At 45.6% G+C, this 18,066-nt stretch overlaps 1 protein-coding gene across 1 annotated transcript; it reads right to left on the minus strand.

Moving 5' to 3' along the window:
* Positions 1–392: 392 nt before the first annotated feature.
* AKAP10 (A kinase (PRKA) anchor protein 10) lies at positions 393–14,548 on the minus strand (the record flags this gene model as incomplete). Its single annotated transcript, XM_010132181.1, has 14 exons — positions 393–801; positions 1,842–1,937; positions 2,560–2,612; positions 3,154–3,236; positions 4,096–4,205; positions 6,226–6,399; positions 7,146–7,290; positions 8,332–8,468; positions 8,598–8,721; positions 9,070–9,154; positions 9,544–9,642; positions 11,060–11,614; positions 11,926–12,108; positions 14,501–14,548. Coding segments are annotated over 14 exons (1,898 nt in total), but the record flags the coding sequence as incomplete, so codon positions are not given.
* Positions 14,549–18,066: the final 3,518 nt, after the last annotated feature.

The following is an 18,066-nucleotide window of genomic DNA, read 5'->3' on the forward strand; positions in this document are numbered from 1 at the left end:
GACAGAGAGGAAAGAAAACAGAGCAGTCCCCAGGGTCCGATCTCAAAACGTGGGCTGCGTGCGGAGCCGTGGCTCGGGAGCTGAGGGCTGCACCAGCGTGAGGTCGGCTCCGGCCCCGTGGTGGAGCGGGGGTTGGCGTATGCAGGCATGGGAGCTCGAGGAGGAAGAGTCACACTGCCCAGGCTCCACCCTGACCCTTCGATGCTGCCTTCGAAGTCAATGGAGTTACGAGTCAACCACATTTATCTTACAGCTGAATACGCATCTATTTCAAGTGAGGAAAAATAAAACTTGGAACTTTTTAGGTCATTCACTGCCAATGAATTCACTGTCCAGGTTCACTTTTCCACTGGCCAACATCGGGTACACGCCCCACGGTCTCTCCAACTCTGTGTTTAAAATTCCAAGTGGCAGAACTAGAAACTACAGCAAAACCTTCCCCTCGGCCATGTCCCATTCCAGATGTTTCGCTCAAAAGTCTTTCTGAGACAGGGTCAAGTGTTTGTGAAGCTCATCTCAGTTCCTCCGTGACACAAGCCTAAACCGCGGCTCCATCTCTTTGAAAACCATCACTCCTGCGAATGCCACATACCACAGGACGAAGCGTTTCTTCGCGCCCTGAGGTGGAGGTACAGGATTGCTGCTTTCTCCTCCTTCCTTAGGAACGAGGGAGGTGGCGGCGGCTGGAGTAACAGTGCTTTGTTTTTATTGGCTGTGTTAAAGAATCCACCAAAAGGGAAAGTTCACTCATTCTCCAGGAGGAAAACCAGATTTCCTGTTCTGGCGTTTCTAAAATCATAACTGGAAAGGGAAAACCAGGGTTAGAGTGGCTCTACCCTAAAACAATCCAGACAGCCGCTCAGCAGAAAGACGTTTGGTGTTTAATGACGCTGCAGCCAGGTAAGTGTACGAGTCTGGGAGGGGGGAAAAACCCTACAGCACATTCAATCTTCCAAAGCCTGTAACCACACTTGCTTAATTGAATCCAGAGCATCTGCAGGCACTTGGTACTTCCAAATCCTGCGCTGAGAGACCTTTTCATCCAGCCAGACTGGAGTGGTACCAACTGCAGCCAAGCTGCTGAGTGACATCATTGTACCAGCCACTGAAATGTAACTGCTCTATTAGAAAGAAAAGTCGCAGTGAACTGATGACTGCATCTGTTTGGGTCTCATCACTGGGCTTTGGCATGCATTTACCTTCAATAACCAAAACCAGCGCAAGTTAATTTAACAAGTCGGATGCCTGAAAGCCAGAAATCCCAGGTATGAACCTGGTAAACTGCTGTCGTCACAATTTCACGAAATCTAGCCCTTGCGTCAGAGCTGGTGTTTTTAACCACAGAACACGTGGAATTGTACGACGACGTCACTAAACACACAACACTGAACCACTGGGCTACGGGCCGGGCTCCTGCGTCTTTTCTGAAGTACAGACACAGCATGAGGGCAGCCAGCACTGTGGAGTTTCACTGACGTTTTGGGCAAAGGCACCAGTTCTCATTAACAGGGAACAGCAAGCGTGACCTCAAATAAGGAATCACAGCCCTGATCCACCACACAAACCACGCTTTTAACTAATGAGGCAGTTTGTAAAGTCACGAAATGAAGAAGGACAATTTTAACGCCTGCACAGACAAACCGCTAGAGGTGTCTTCAGCGATTCCTGCATCACCACACACAGGCTGAAACACTTCCAACCTTTGCTGCTTCGTACCGTGCTGTGCTGAGCCAGTCTGAACAGCTCTCAGCGTGGGTTTCAGAGGCAGCGGGAAGGCAGGCGAGAGCTCTGCTCCTCCCACGGCCTGGCTCCAGCCGGATGGAGCCTTTCCTCCCCCTTACCTTCGTCACCTTCTCCGAAGGCTGCTCGCATTGCGCCTGCTGCATGACGTCATTGACGATCATTTTCGCTATCCTCCAAGCCATCTCTTCTTGCGCCTGCCGCAGAAAAACATCCCAAAATACAGATAGATCCAAGTTCTTAAAATAAGAATGGAGCCCTCCGTGCAATTCACTCGCTCAGCCTGGGGAGACGCAGCTGACCTTCACAACTCAGCGACCTGCAGTAAATGCTTCCTCCCTTGGTGGAAATGCACCTGGTTCCAGGTACAGCATGAACTTCACTGATCGTGAATATTTATGGCTTGATGCGATTTCCAAGAGAGTCAGTGAAGTTTTTAGACTTATCTGCTGGGGACTTGTCCAAGCCCCTCCAAGGGGAAAAACTGTGGCCTGCGATCCACGTGCAGTGGTCACATCACAGTAAAACACACAGGACAGCAGCACCTCCACTCCTAAGTGTGGATGTATCTTATAACACCGTAACAAGACGACACTTGACCGCAGGCACACAGTTAACTGTTGCAGCACTGGCAAAAAACAGTTTCCCGCACGCATGCAGTCCAACTATATTCAGCACACAGGCAGCTGTTCTTGGTGCCTCAGAAAGATGCTCCCAGGAACAGCCAGGATTAAAAACGTCCAGGATTAAAAATGTCAAGACTTCAGTTCCCTAATCTACTCTGCAGGGTAAGTCACAAGGACATAAAAGAGGACACACCTCATCTGTGTTTCCTTGAACCCATTTCTTCATTGCTTGTGAAAACATGGACCCTGGTTGAGATAAACACAGCAAACAAGGTGCATTAGCAAACTCAGTGGCACATACCAAAGCCCATTCCTTCCCCGCTTCTGAAGGGTTCGCACCGCTGCCGTTACAGAACAGAGGTGTGGCGTGAAAGACACGGGATGCCGCGGGGCTGTGGTTCATCAGACACCGAGCCCGAACCAAGCCTCTACCAGAGCTGAAGAGCAGACCCCAAACCGGGGGGGAAGAACGTGAAGAGCTGAAGCTCTTTTTCATCTTGAGACCAAATCTTTGAAGGTTTGATCATCAGTTCAGCTCCTAGCAGCTTTCATCCCTGCCAGGTTCCACCAACAGCTCCACCTCCCACAGGCTGCTCGCACTCCCAGGAGTCCAGCTGGACCAGAATTTGGATAGAAGACAGGTCCCGAGGCTTTGCCTTAGGACAACCCCCTAAGCATCTCTTAAAAGGATCTGGAAAGAGTCAGGGATCTCTCTAATCTTGACTGCAGTACAGAATAGAGCAGTTCTGCAGATGTTTACAGAAATGGGAGAAAGAAGAAAGCAAACCTTTTGATTTTTTGACATCAGGCTCTGGTTCAGATTCTCTGATAAACTGTCCCAAGTCACTGACTCGTCCAAACGTCATCTTCCTGAAGAGAGGAGGAGAAAAGAACCACACGAGTTACAAAGAAAAAAGCTACCAGTCAGGAAAACAAACACCACCACAGCAAAGACTCCATGCCAGAAGACTGGCATTTCACCAGTTACCACCACCTCTACCCAAACCCGATACACTGGGAAAAATCTCCTGCTCTTCTCATGTATGTGAATTCAACGTGTATCTTAATTCTTCTAGAAACTAGAGGCAGGCAAACACTTCAGTGACTCAGTCACAGAGTATCAGTGGGCAGTGCTGGCCAGTGCTCTACACTGCCATAAGAACACGTCTTTAAGGAGAAAGCAGTTTACATCACCTACAAGGACAGGAGCTGGTATGGAACAGAAAAGCGCAGTAGCTACAGGAACAAAGAATTTCTGTATGAGATCACAGAGCACAAGAGTTTTATCACAAAGAGCAAGTTGAAGAGGGGCGTAGCTGTGCAGTCTGCTGAAGGAATGCGGTACAAGCCCTTCTCTAACACGGGGGTAGGGAGAAATCCACATTGCACATCACAGTATCAGAGGTGCCTGGGCTAATTCTTTTCTGTTCTAACCCCAAATAGGAACTACTCATCTGTATTCTGGAGTCAGAGAGGAATACTAACTGAGAAAGAAAAAAAAAATCCATTGGAAATATTTTTCTGACTGCCACTCTGGTCAGAGAAACATTACTGTGACATTGGTGTTAAATCACACTATGAAATAAATTTGCTTTCAAATATGAAGACATGTACTAAGATGGCAACATCTTGCATTTCCGCGTACCCTCTGTGCAGGAGGACATGGCACAAACAAAGCAGAGGCGAAACACGTCATTAAAAAGAATGAGAGACACTGAATGAGCCTTACCCTGCGTATGTTCGTTGATACAAAGACTCTGGATCCAGACTTGCAGCATCTACAATTATTGCTTCATCAAAATTTTTCAGGATTTTAACATTAGCCTTTTTGACATTGGACTAGAAATAAAAATTTCATGTATTAGTGCCCAATGCAGACAACTAACAGCTTCTTCACAAAACTGCCACTTCAGTGCTTTTCCACTTAGATAAACCTCCACAAAGCCTCTGAGCACTAAAGCATTAAAGGATCAGCATCCACACAGCGCCCGACTCCTCGCTCAGTATGACATTGTTTTTAATCAGAGGACGGTGACATGGTGTGAAGGGAGCCCAAGACACCGAGTCCAGGTCAGTGTCATACGTGTGGGGACACCTGGATTGGATCTCTGCCTGCATGCGACTTCTGGGTGAGCACTTCACACCGCGCTACTTTGGGAGCTGCAGCAGCTCCGCTCATCCCCCTCACACACTTGCTAAGTGCTTCCCAAACCCACTACGCTTCCCCCATGCACAAAGAACAACCGTTTAGCTTTTGGCCTGAGGAATTCATGTAAGATTATGAAAAAAGTGCCGGAAACATGAAAGCAGCAGCAGGGAGAGCACAAACGCGCAGCGATCTGTTAGCACCTTAGCGCAGAACAGAAACATTTACAGCAGCTGCCCTGCAAACTCCTTTCCTGCTGCTCTGCATAAGGGCTGTTCTTTATGCAAAAATATGCAGAGACGCAGAGATCCTCCTGCTCAGACAAGCAGGAGCGCACAGCACAGATGCTGCACTTCACTGCCTAAGCTGCCCAAGCAAGACGATTCCCAGCAGTTTCTCCTGCTCAGACAATCAAGCAGCAGATACTTTAAGAACAGATTTTATTCCCCGTTTTGCAACTAGGGGGGAAATACTGACTCCTTATTTGTAATATTTTTAAGCCTCCTGATCTGCAGGTAGAACAGCTCGAGACACAGCACCCCTATAATGCTGGCCTAGCCAGGGGATTTAAAAGCCATGGTAGCATCGCAGTGTTAGGAAAAGCAACTCAGCAGAAGCACCTCTCGCTTCGCTTTCCTGTTCTCAGCTGGGCTTGCAGTTTGCAAGCTGACCTGGTTACAGATAAGCAGAATCTGCTTATCCTCTCTTCTTTCACATCTGAATTGAGCAAAGCTTAAAAACACAAAGGTTAAAAACCTATCTCTGATATTACCAGGATGGTTTCAGAGTGCAATGAGCCCCACTGCCCATTTCTGAGGCTCAGCCCACCTGCATGGGAACAAGACTCTCAAAGTGGCATCACAAAAGGCAATAAAAAAAAGAAAAAAAGTATTGGCCCACAACCAAGCACTGTGCAAGGCAAACACAGGGTGGACATTACCCAGTGACTCTGGAAGGGTTAACAGAGCTGAAGGAGCTCTCTCCCAGTCTTCTTTCTACGCAGCAGAGCAAAGAAGCAGCTGCACCGCCCTAATGACGCTTAACGAATGATTCCAGCGCCGTACCCAGCAATGGGCTATTTTTATGCCCAGCTTTACATCAGACTACAGACATGCAAACAAAATTCAGCGTCACCCCCCGGCTCAGAGCATCTCGGTCGCAATACAGTAAAGTATCAGAGCTCGCTCTCGGAGTCTGGCCATTTTCCACCAGGCCAGCAGGACGAGCGCGCTGGAGGACAACAGCAGGGAAGAGTCTGCCAAGCCAAACTAGTGACCACCACCCGGTCAGACATTAACTGTCACTGCTCTGTGTGAGCAGACAGATGCCTTAAGCCCTAGAATTGAGTGGGTTCTTCAAGGCAGGAGATCTGGCATTGCGATAGAACTGAGCACACAACGCGTGCATTCATATTTAAATTCTACAGCATATTGACAAGTGTCAGTTTTCGCCTGAAGCTGTAACTATGGTATTGATTAAAAAAGTTGTTTCAAATAAGAAGTATTCTTAAATGTTATGGCACTATGAAACAGTCTTCAGAGAATATTAGCAGCTTAATAAGAACATAACTTTGATGCAAAGAACTAAAAGCAGCAGCAGGTTTCAGGTACAAACACAGGAGACACCCTCCCATGCCAATATCGTTTGTTTGGCCCTAGCAGCAACTGTGTTTGCAGCCTCTCCTACAACAGAATCAAGCCAAGAACCTCGTACCTGGGAGGCAGAGCCATCCGGGGCCCCTATAGAGTCACTGTCGGGAGAGCTACCGGGGCCGTGAATACTCAGTGCAATATTCCCTCCTGGAAATTCGTCTCCTCGTACTGAATGGATGAGATCGTTCAAGTATTTGTAGTAAAGGTTGCTGGACAAGAAACCAGGTAAAAAAACCTGAGAGACAGAAGAAGGAGTCCTCTTTAACCAAGGCTGGTCCACACAGTTACTGTGGATCATTTGCCAAACAGAAGCGACACAAACAGCTCAGTCCTTGTGTAGATGGTACACAAGGGAAAGTGCCCACACACGGAATTATTCTGGATTAGGGACTGCGTTGCTTCACGTTTGAACCCTACTGCAAAACGAACAATATTTATGTATTAACCAAATCCTCCAGTAACTGGAACTGAAGTTCTGGTTGCTTCTTGCTAGAGAGGCCTGACAACCCAACAGGTTTACAGTTATTTTGCTACACTGTTCAAAAACCACCCGCAGCTCCAGAATCCCAACACAAATCTCATGTATCCCGGTACCCCACAGGCACGCTATTAGCCACACCACTGGGGTTAGACTTGCAAACAACCACTACTAGTGGGAAGGAAAATTTTCTAAAGATATTTAATAAGCTGTTGACAGCAATTCACACTGGAGGAAATTCTGTTATTTCCATTAAAACACAATAATCACCCAAGACCAACATTTCAGAGAATTAACAGAAGCCAGTGGGTGGTATCTTTTCAAATCAGGCTGGGGAAAAGAGTCTGGCAAATTTCAGTAGCGCTGTTCAATTATCCAGATAAAGAGGAAGTCATTAAAAGAACAGGACAACTCAGAGCTGCTGAAGGGGACGCTCGACACACTGCCGAATCTCCACAGCATCTTTACTAACTGTCAAAGCCGTTCTGAAGCAGGTCTCTCACCGTCTCCATGGTGGTCCACGCCTGCCGTAAGGGAGTGGTGAAACAGTTGGGGAGAGGACCACCTTCCCTGCAGATGTTGGATTCAATCTCTAACCTCACCGAGTCGTCGAAGCCCAGTGGATGTGTGGCTTGAAGGGAGAAGTACCTGCAGCACCGGAGAGGGGAAGAGGACAACACAAAAGGGTTTGCAAAGCTTTGCAGGCGGTTAGTGCCTACCCTTTCCACCGAAGACCATCAGTGGTGCTGCAGCCACTAGATGGTGCCGACTTCAAAAACGTACCCCCAGCTGACCCTCACCAACTGCAGGGGCAGAAACCCCCCTCCCCGGTCACAGAAACGCTTTTGATAAAGCCCTGCCCTGAAGACACAGATAAAAGCAGCACCCTGTGACTACTGACGAGCGGAATACCTCGCACACTAGGAATGAAGCAGGAAACACCCAGAACTGAAGCAGCATTTGCTCTACTAATGGCACCATTTGAGAGGTTCTGGATGCAGCAGGGGGATGACTGATCAAAGTCAGAGTGAACTGCTTGCTTCCTCTCCAACTATTATTTCCCACTAGGGTAATAACAAGCTTGACTTAAGACCGGTCTATCTGAAAGCAGTTTTGCTCTCTGTCTTCCAGCTGCATTACTGCTAGGGTGAAGCACAAAATAAAGGAAAAGTGTTACGCTACTGAGGGGGAAGTCTAGTATCAAAAGTGTTCTGGTTGCTTCCTTAAAAAAACAGGAAAACATTTAAAAATACTAAGAACAAGCACTATTTGGCTTTTACTACATGTGATAACAGCTCCTACAGCTACTTTAAATGGCCAACAATGAACCGTAAGGTTTTTTTCCTACAGTGATGCATTTGCTGTTAGGTTTAAATCCGTTATGTTTTCAAACGGCGACCGATCGGCTTCGGTATTTTACAATCAAACATTAACTCAAGCAATCGAGTCCTGAAAAATCTGAATTGTGTTTACGATTGGAACCCTTATAAGGATTTTCTCCTCATATATAAAGACGAATTTAGAAGTTCTTGTGCGCACACACAAAGGCCACTGTAATAAAATGCATTTCAGTTTAACAGTGCCAGACTGCACAGTTATGGTTTGAAAAGGAAAAGCTCCTTCTGCCCAGTGGCAACACAAAACTACGAAGGCAAAATTCAGAAAGAAATAATTGTTGAACTCCCTCACTTGTCATATAAAATCATGGCATCATTCTGTGCTTCTTGCCCATCATACTGGCCTTTTTTGGCAGCAAGCTGAGACTGGAAGTTATCTGCTGCCAACCAGAACTGCAATACATTAACTGCATCTTCCTTCTCCATGTACTGGAAGGGAAATTCAAAAAAGAGGAGAAATTAAAGAAAAAGAAATTTTTAATGAGCATAGACAATAGAATAGGTTTTTTCCATTTAATAGAAAGGCTTAAAAAAGCCAACGCCAAACCCAGCGCTCACCTCCGAGAAATAGAAGAGGGCTGATTCGCAGAAGAGGATGTCAGCCAGATACACCGTCCCGCTGGTCAGCACCTCAATCTGGTACTTACAGAAGTGATGACTGCGCAAGAATTCACTAAAGTGCCTGCGCACAGATAGAAACAATGTTAGTTATCGAGGGTCAACAACATGCAAGGCACCTCATGAACCAATTAGATCGTGCTCCAGAAGTCTTGTGGTTGGGTAAAAGCAAAGCAGCAAGAAACAGCACAGGTTTCCAAACGACATCAGAAAGATCTAAAGAATGCAGGAACAACAGGCACATCTTCAGCGAGCGATCGCAAGGGAGGGCTTGGAGGAAGAGACCTGAGCAGTTTCAGATAGACTGCACAAAAAAGCGATTACACAGTTATGCCTCCATAAACACTCTTAATGGAACCACCTCTTGCAAAAGGACAACAGACAGAGGAGCCAAACCACTCAGTCCACTTACTCTTGTTCCATCGCATCAAACACTATTGACTGCGCCGTGACAAAACAGTTCGGATCCACTTGTCCATCTTCCCCACAAATCTTTGCTGCAAAGACAGACCAGGTTAATTTTAACTGGTGATTGGCCTATTGAGCTGAAAGACACGAGTGATGACTAGTTAATGAAAACCTGCAGTTCAAATCCACCAGAATCAGCTGGTTCTGACTGTGCAGAAAGAACCTTTAAAGTACTGCAGTGGCTGAATGATGATATTATGGCTAAAATGCTTGATTGAGACTCAAATCTGCATCCCCTCTGTAGCACCAGAAATTCTTTCACTAATTTAGGCAAAGTCTCTGAAAGTTCTTCCGGGGATATTGCACAGCACTACTGGAAGGTCAGATCCACCGACACTTGTGATGTGATCTACTCTTACAGGTACTTTCTGATGGGGAAGGAGGGGCTCTGAAACGCGTAGGCAGCATACATTCTTACCAACTATGTCATTCCTCATTGCTTCTGTAATAGGTATTGGTTTAGCAGCATCTGGAGAAATATATTTGGTAAAAGTACTAACTGCATCCCGTTCTATACCTACAAGGAAAAATACAGAATAAACTCAGAATTCTTTGGCACAGGTTTAAAATGACAAACATCTCCTCTTCAGAAAAGCCAGTACCTAAGTATCAGCGACAAGTTTTCTTCCCATGAAGCTTTTAGTCCACTCCTGAATACTTTGCCAGCGCCACGCTACAGTGAGTGTATTCTTTCCCGCCAGGTCACAGCCAGCCCAGCATGGACCGACCAGTGAGATGGAATAAACCAGCATAGCTCTGAACTCTCTACCAGGCAAGGCAGCACCTTCCTCCTCAGCTGCACACCCCAGTCCCAGAAGCAAGGCCCTTCAGGCAAGAACTGCGTGAAGTTCCCAACTTCCAGCTCATCACAGAGAACATAAACACACTTGCATTATATAGGAATTAAAAAGGAAAAAAAAATGTTGTAAAATGGGATGCCACAGATCAAGACATACAGTTTACATGTCATCTTTCAAGAGCTGGGACATTGCTCTGGAAGAGGAAAAAACTATATTCCATACTTCTCAAAAAGAACCTAGTACTAATACTAGTCCCAAAAGCAGAGGAGCTTTTCATGACTAAACTATCATTACTAGGCTACTTTGGGGCTGAGGTTATGTATTGTGGAGGTACGTGATAAATAACCATATGAGAAAGACAAACAGCAAGAGAAAGGAACGCAACACAAGGAAACAGTTGGGCAAACGAAAGGAACCAATATGAAGAAAGGAGCATTTCCTTTCTGTCTGTAGACTTGCACAAATGGGAGAGGACTGAGTAGGTGCAAAGTAGAGAACAGGTTACTGTGCATGTAGCTTACTACCAAAAGGAAACATCTTAATTTCATCCTTACAGCCTCTTACAGCCTCTGAAGAGTTGGAATCCAAATGAGAACAAACCAGGTACAAGGGGGAACTCTATCAAATAAAACCAAGAACAAAACCAGTGTGTTCCACACAAAAATCCCTACAAGTCCCTTGTCACCAGTTCTGAAGTCATTTTATGTGATAAAGCATATTTACCTCCCGTGGAAAGTTAATTATCAATTCTCAGCCCCATCATGCAAGTATTCCACAATTCTTCTAAGTTGAGATAGGTGAGGGAGAAAGGCAACTGCAATGTTCACCTTCATTTTTTAAGATCACACATGTAAGAACAGAAGGAACCTCCCTTACCAGAGTATATTACAATTCTGAAGTCTCTTCAGCAGCACATTTATTTTTAAACAACCAGCCAGTCAAACAATACAGAGCTCACACTGACCATCAGCTTACACAGCAAGGTAACACTACCGATACACCCCGCTATTTTCTTCCTCACAACATCCCATCACACCAGGTGCATGTGGGAACCAAGGCAGCTCACTGTGCACAGCAAGCAGCAGCTGGTGTGTTCCCACCTCCCCAAAGAACGGGAACACTTTTGGCACTTACTTTTCATGAGCTTGCCTGATAAGTCTTTCAGTGCAGAGGAGGGGCTGTTTCTATTTGATACTGTCAGCTTGGAAGATTCTTGCTGATCAGCTGGAGCAGAATGGGTCCCTCTCTCAGATTTTCTTAGACAAAGAACACTGGTATTGTCGCTCTCCTGACCCGAGAGCACGTGGTTCTGGCTGTTGCTAGTTCTATTGTTCTTGTCCAAAGCCACTGGCTTGGTCCTGAGCAGATGGACTGCGCTAGAGTCCTCCAGTCTCTCCTCAAGCAATCCCGTGGGAGGAGAGGACGCCACTTCCTGCTGTTTCGAGGGTGACACTGGCTCTGCCAATGAACTCTGCTTAACTGTGTTCAGGCTGTGAGCCCTTATACGGGACCACGTTGTGGAGTGGAAGCTTTCAGCCTCTAACCAGAACTTCACCAAATGTTCCATTCTGCGCAGTTCCATAAACTGGATAAAATAAGGGACGGCTACACTGTCCTGCAGGACTTGTTCAAGGGTCTTTGAAAGGCTGGATTTGGTCTCTTGAGCCTGGTAATTCAGACACGATCTGCCTAAAGAAAAACATGACGAGAATGACTCTGTATTGTACTACAGACATGGGCATTTGACACAAAAATTACCTGCAACACAACTGCTGAAGGGACACTTGCAACAAAGCGGTGGTACACGAAGTGAAGGGACCTCTTTTAACAAACACGTGTACAGACCCCACTCGAAACCCTTCCAGGGTAACGCAGGTGCTATTGTAAGAGCAGTCACATTTTCTTATCTACTTGCCCAAAACCCAAAGGATGGCAAGCATACAAGTAACACAGAGACTCAAAGAAACGCCGGCATTATTGTAGCGCTGATGAAGCCTTACCTAAGTCTCCAAAATGAGCAGCTTCCATGTGACTTGGCTGCTTCTTAAGGGCAGCTGTGCGACTGCTAGAGAAGGAGTCCATGTTGGCAGAGATGGCGTTAATGGCCACATGGCTTGGTCCTGCAGCCTCCAGCAAGGCGTGATTTCTAGTGCTTCGTTGCGGGGAATGTACTGCTGCTGGAGCTGCAATCAAGACGGGAACAATTAAAAGACAAGGATCCCAAGAACTCCTCTAAGCAGCACCCAATGCTAAGCACCTCAAGGTAGGCCAGAGAGCTTGCGGGAGTCAATCACGTTAAAAACCTCCCTGTACCACTGTGCGCTGGCTTTGGTCAAGGGTCCAATAAAAGACCACAGAAATAAACAAGCTTTACTGCAGCAAGAACAAACTCACTTCCAGCAGATCAGCGGCACTCACCCATCTGTACTTCCCTTAGCTAACCAAAAGATGCCAAGTCTAAGATTACACATGAAATATTATTCCTGAGTCTTCCTGCTTCCCGGATAACCACACAGCTTAATACTGTGTCAGCAACGTAGTTCAGTTTAGTTCAGTTGCAGTGCTCTTGCCAATCCATTTCCATACCTTTCAAAGGCTACAATGTGCCCCAAAGTCCTGAACCACAATGCCATCTCTGAGCTTTAACAACAACATTTTTCAAACGTGTTTTCTTTGCCTCTGTTGGTTTTAAGAGGAAAAAAGCAATAAGGAAGTCTCTCTGATGAAACCCAGGGTACGAGCCTTATCCTCCTCTAGCTGTTCAGAACACAGCTGGCTATGTGAGCCCAAAGAGAACAAAGAAGAACTTCCTCACACAAAACTCTGCCAGAGAAAAAGCATCAACTAATTGTTAATTGATGACAAAGCTGGAAAAACAAAACACGCTCAGGGCAGTTTCAAAAGCTCTCAGGAAACAGCAGTTGATTGGGATGTCATGCAAGGACATCTTACACCTCTGACTCAAAAATAACGCGAGTCAGATGACGCATTATCTCAGCACACTACTTCCTAACAATGTGCTTCATCAAGGTGTCAAGCAACTTGGTTTCGATGACTTTCATGCTGCATAACTTTATTTTTAGTCACAATTTTGTGACACAATGACAGAAGTTGACAATTTCACACTTCAGGCTTTTGTGAATTAGATTCAAATTTGATTTTGTATTATGAACATTTGAGGAAAAACTGTTCTGCTTAATCTAAGAATCAAACAGCCTTTCCAAAACCTCCAGACAGCACTACATCGCTAACCCGACACCAGACAGATTGGGGAGCTCACAATCTGTAACACAGTGAATTTTCAAATGTATTTTTATTTACAGGGTCACCACGCTGTAGCCTTTTCCTGGTAAACTCTTTCAGGCAGTCATCAGGAATTGAAGTTGTACTGAAATCACGGGGTATGCTATTAACTGGCTGCAACTTACTCTTTCCTATATTTGATTTAAGAAGAAAAAAGCCTTTAATTTTCTCTTGACATCCAGATAACACATTAACAAGTACAGAAACAGGGTTTTGTCTGAGGATATGAGAGTAACAGATCAGTCACACAAATTACCTCATCTCCTTTTAGTACTGCAGTAAAGCTGACAGGATAAATAATCCGCTTTCCCACGGGTTATAAACTTGTCTCCCATCAAGATTTTTTCTCTCCTAACAGATTTAGCAGCAAGACTTCTGTATCACATGGAGCAGCATCAGAACAGCTTTTCATCCTGTCCAAGACTCAGCTCTTCAGTCCCACGAGCCACACCAGTCACTTAAACCAGACACGCAGCCTCTTTGGCAAATTAAGGCAGTCAAGCTGCACTGTCAAAACTGCAAAGTGCGCTATAGGTAAGCGAGAAACTTCAGAAGTGAATTTGTTGTAGATAAGGAGTAACTGCTCTTTGCGAGGTGACTAAAACGCATGATCGCTCCTGTCTGACATAATTTAATAACCTCCTATACTTACAGATTCAGCAAGATGGCCAGGAAAGATTAGTTACTATAAATACGCAGAAAGAGAATGAAGTTTGGGGGTTGCTTTGTTTTGAACACACAGGTCATAGAATCATCTGGTTGGAAGAGACCTTTAAGATCATCGAGTCCAACCATTCACCCTGCACTGCCAGGGTCCCTACACCATGTCCCTCAGCACCAAAGCCGCACGGCTGTTAAACCCCTCCAGGGATGGCGACTCCACCACCTCCCTGGGCAGCCTGTTCCAATGCTTAATAACCCTCTCTGTAAAGAAATTTTTCCTAATATCCAACCTAAATCTCCCCTGGCGCAACTTATGGCCATTCCCCCTCGTCCTGTCATTCTTAATATGGGAGAAGAGATCAACCTCCACCTCCCTACAACTTCCTTTCGGGTAACTGTAGAGAGCAATAAGGTCCCCCCTGAGCCTCCTCTTCTCCAGACTAAACAGTCCCAGCTCCCTCAGCCACTCCTCATAGGACAAGTTCTCCAAATCCTTCGCCAGCTGGTCACACCTGCCCAGTCATATGGAAATCATCCCACTGGCTAAAATAAAAACGGCAGATGATATTAGAGATCTGAACTTACAGACAAAACGAGTATTGATCTTACTTTTAATTGCTTTCACATCTGTGGTCTTTTCTTGTTCTTTGCCTTTCACTGTAAAATACAGAGGAAAAGGTTAATGCTATTTTGGGTGACTAACTGCATTTACCAGAGAACGGACACAAAATCCCCAACTTCAGCAAGTACCAGAGGCAGATGCAAACTACTGTTTTGTTAAAACTGACCTCCCTTACTTAAAGCTGCGCTTCTAGTAACTGTCAGAGGCTTTCAAAGCTTTTCCATGGTTTATTTGCAAAAGCAAAACCTTATCATCCCTGAACTATTTAATGAAACACAGCATGTTAAAATCAGCGCTGATAAAGACACTTGCTGAGCGCATGGCTGAGGCACGGCTACGTTCAAGGTTACTGTATGTAATAAACTGCATGAAGTGGAAAGGATGGGATTGGTGTGTTTTAAGTGCAAGGCACTGGCAGATGCTCTCTGTGAAGTAGGAATCCCACAGAACCAAAGAGATGCACACAGAACCAGGTCCACGAAGGCAGAGCTGGCCCAGGACTGCTCAGTCACGACAGACACCACGGAAATGTTCTGGAAACGCACTGCAAGCAGCGAATTCTCTCATAAATAGTAGTACTTGATTATCACCAAGCCTGTTCAAGCAACTGATGGAAAGATAAGAGTTAAAAAAGAGTTGTGATGGAAAAGTCATTTTCCTTTTTTTATTATTGTTTTTTAAAGGAAGTGAGTGGGGAGATGTGTTTGAAACAAAAATAAAGAAACCAAGGAGTACATAAAGAGGATGGCACGAGAAACAAATTAAGTGGGGATACTGAAGGACACCACCTACTAACAAAACCTCCTCTGGCTGCTCGGGGCTGGGATTACAACTACAAATAGGTCATCTTTGAACACTGATCGTGGAGCCCTTCTGAAAGTAACCACAAACCACAACCCAGCACAATCCCACAGTGACACCGCAAAACACAGAGAGATTACCAAAGAAACCCCACCCCTCCTGCCTGACCTGTGGATTTTAAGTATTTTACCGGGCACCCTTGGTCTCCGGTTACATAACTGCCCTGCGCGGCGGCGGCGGCGGCCGGGGCGCTGCCCCCCCCGGCTGTGAGGAGCACCAGCACTGCAGGGCTGAGAACTGCAACTCAGCAGCGAAGACTGAAGCTGGCCACCAGCACATTCCCTCTTGACAGAGGGGTTTAAGCCTCCGTTACAAGCGCTGGATTCTTCAAAAAACGTTCGCAGATGCAGCTGTAACCAGTGAGAACAACCAGCTTTTATATAACTGGGGCGGGAGAAAAATCACTGGAAAAACCCCTGCATGTCTGAGGTACAACGGGGTCAGAGCAACCTCCTTACAACATTACGAACCTTTATCTTTCCAAAATTATTCCAGCAGCTGATTCATCAAACCATTTCTCCCTGCCACTGTTCCCGAGTTGCAGCAGAGCCCTCCAAAAGCCTGTTTCAGTTTAAATACATCTGTTCCTTCCTACTAACTACTCAGTTCCTCCCCATCTTATTACCTATTTCTTACTGGTAACACAAACGCTTGGCCCATGTCCTCTTTATACCCAGGCTTCTTTTGTCCCCATCAGCTTCAAGCAGAACAGCAACAAAAAATAACAACAAGAAATTAAGCAGTTAACAGCAGAGGACAAAAGAAAACTCCTGTATGTGACAAGAGCAAATTTTAGAGAGTGAAGTTTCACTACAGGCATTTACTCTGCTTCCTCAAAAAAAGGGGATGTCGCTTGGTGTCTGTGTGAAGCCAGAGATAACTGCAGTATGTGATGACCAAGCACTGAGAGCCTGTGAGAATTTCCAGCTGCAAACCCCATTCACAAAGGAGTAACACATCAAACCGACCCAAAGCAGCCATGTGACAGTCCAGAATTCTAACTCACAGCTTCAGATACAGGAGAACGAACAAACCTAAACTGTTCACACACGGCGGAGTACAAAGAACACACAAAACCCCAGAGGTCAGCCAGCTAGCAGGACTGAGACTGCCGCGGTACCCCGGTGAACGAGCATCTCGCCTGGCTGTTTCGTTAATAACAAGTTCATCAGCTGCCCTCAAGCGCCCGGCTGCTGGTTGGTTCAGCTGCGATGGCTTAATTTCTCAACCTATTATCCCTCCCCAGCCTGCCAGATCTTTATTTTTGAGGCCCATGCCAAAAAAACATTTCACCATTGGGTTTAGTTTTCTATGTGAATAGTTTTATGATCCTTGCTATGATTTAATTTTTTTGAATTGTTTTTATTTTTACCCAACACCAATACATCAGCCCAAGAACACTGATGCTTTCATACAGTTTTGGCTGCACGTGTCTAGTCTACAGAGTTTTATCATAAGTTGCAGTTTAAGATCTTTTCTAAACCCAGTATCTAAAACTGGGATTATAAAAACAATACTATTTCACGTACAACCCAGATGAAAGCTGACCTCTCCGTAACAGCATCTCTCCCGGGCATTTCCTTCTGACTGTGCTTCTCTGACGAAAGATCCTTTAATCAACTTAACACAAACAGATACTCAATTAATTAGACACTTCTTCATCTTCTCCCTGAGACAGTTTTCGCCAAAGCTGACGCTCTGCCTGCGATTACACATCGCGATGAAACACCAGCTCCACCGTTCTCTTCATCAGCAAAGCAGCCGAAGCTGTTTTGGAGCCGTTTATTAGCAGCATGGAGGTTTTATTCTGCAGCTCAACGCAAGTATGGGAATACCCCGAAAAGGATTATGGCACTTGCAAAACCTTCAGCGGACTTCAAGAGTCTTCAGACCTACTAATAGCTACAGAAGTTTAAGCTCCTTTCTTCCAGCACCTCCCCAAAGGACGAAGTTTACAGTGCTGCTGCATTGGCTGAGCAAGCTTACATTTAAGGTGTGGCAGTCAGGAGCAAAAACATCACCTCAGATAACATGTTCTTTCCTCCTAAGGTACAGCCTTGTCTCTCCAGATGTACATTTTGGGCTTTGGTCACTGAGAAATGCTTCAGGAGAGCGACGGAGCAGCCGCTGCTGGAAGAGTGATGGTTGCACTGAATGACAGCACTACAAGATCACAGAACTCTTTTCCCAAGAGGCCCTGCCTAAAAGGTGCCACTTTCAACCAAAACCACTCAAACCACATACTGGGCAGATTGAAAGTGCACTACACCACATTTCGTCACCAGCTGTGGCACAAGGGCCTTCAAAGTGTTTTGCTCTCAAAGAACATTTAAATGACATCCATTTGTGCTACTGGAATATTATAAATATTTCAGGAGTCCTAAATTTCCATCTCAGCTTGTGCTCTAAAACATCAACAAATGTATTACAAAATAAATTGTCAATGACTCCTCTGGCTTCTATGAAGAACCCAGAGCAATGAGGGGTTTTTTCAGCTCGAGTTTTTAGCTATGCTGGAACATACTTTGCCTATTACATTTTTACAAAACCATGTGAAAAAAAATGTTCTGTCAACAGTTCAAGAGGCTCGAAAATTGCACGAGGTATGAAACGTTCACACCAGTCCAACGAACTGCCCGAGTCGGCTGTTTCGAACTGCTAAGCCATGTTCCTCCGTGCAGAAGAAGGGCGG

The sequence above is a fragment of the Buceros rhinoceros genome, unplaced genomic scaffold (assembly GCF_000710305.1).
Source record: "Buceros rhinoceros silvestris isolate BGI_N320 unplaced genomic scaffold, ASM71030v1 scaffold31022, whole genome shotgun sequence".
Taxonomy (NCBI): domain Eukaryota; kingdom Metazoa; phylum Chordata; class Aves; order Bucerotiformes; family Bucerotidae; genus Buceros; species Buceros rhinoceros.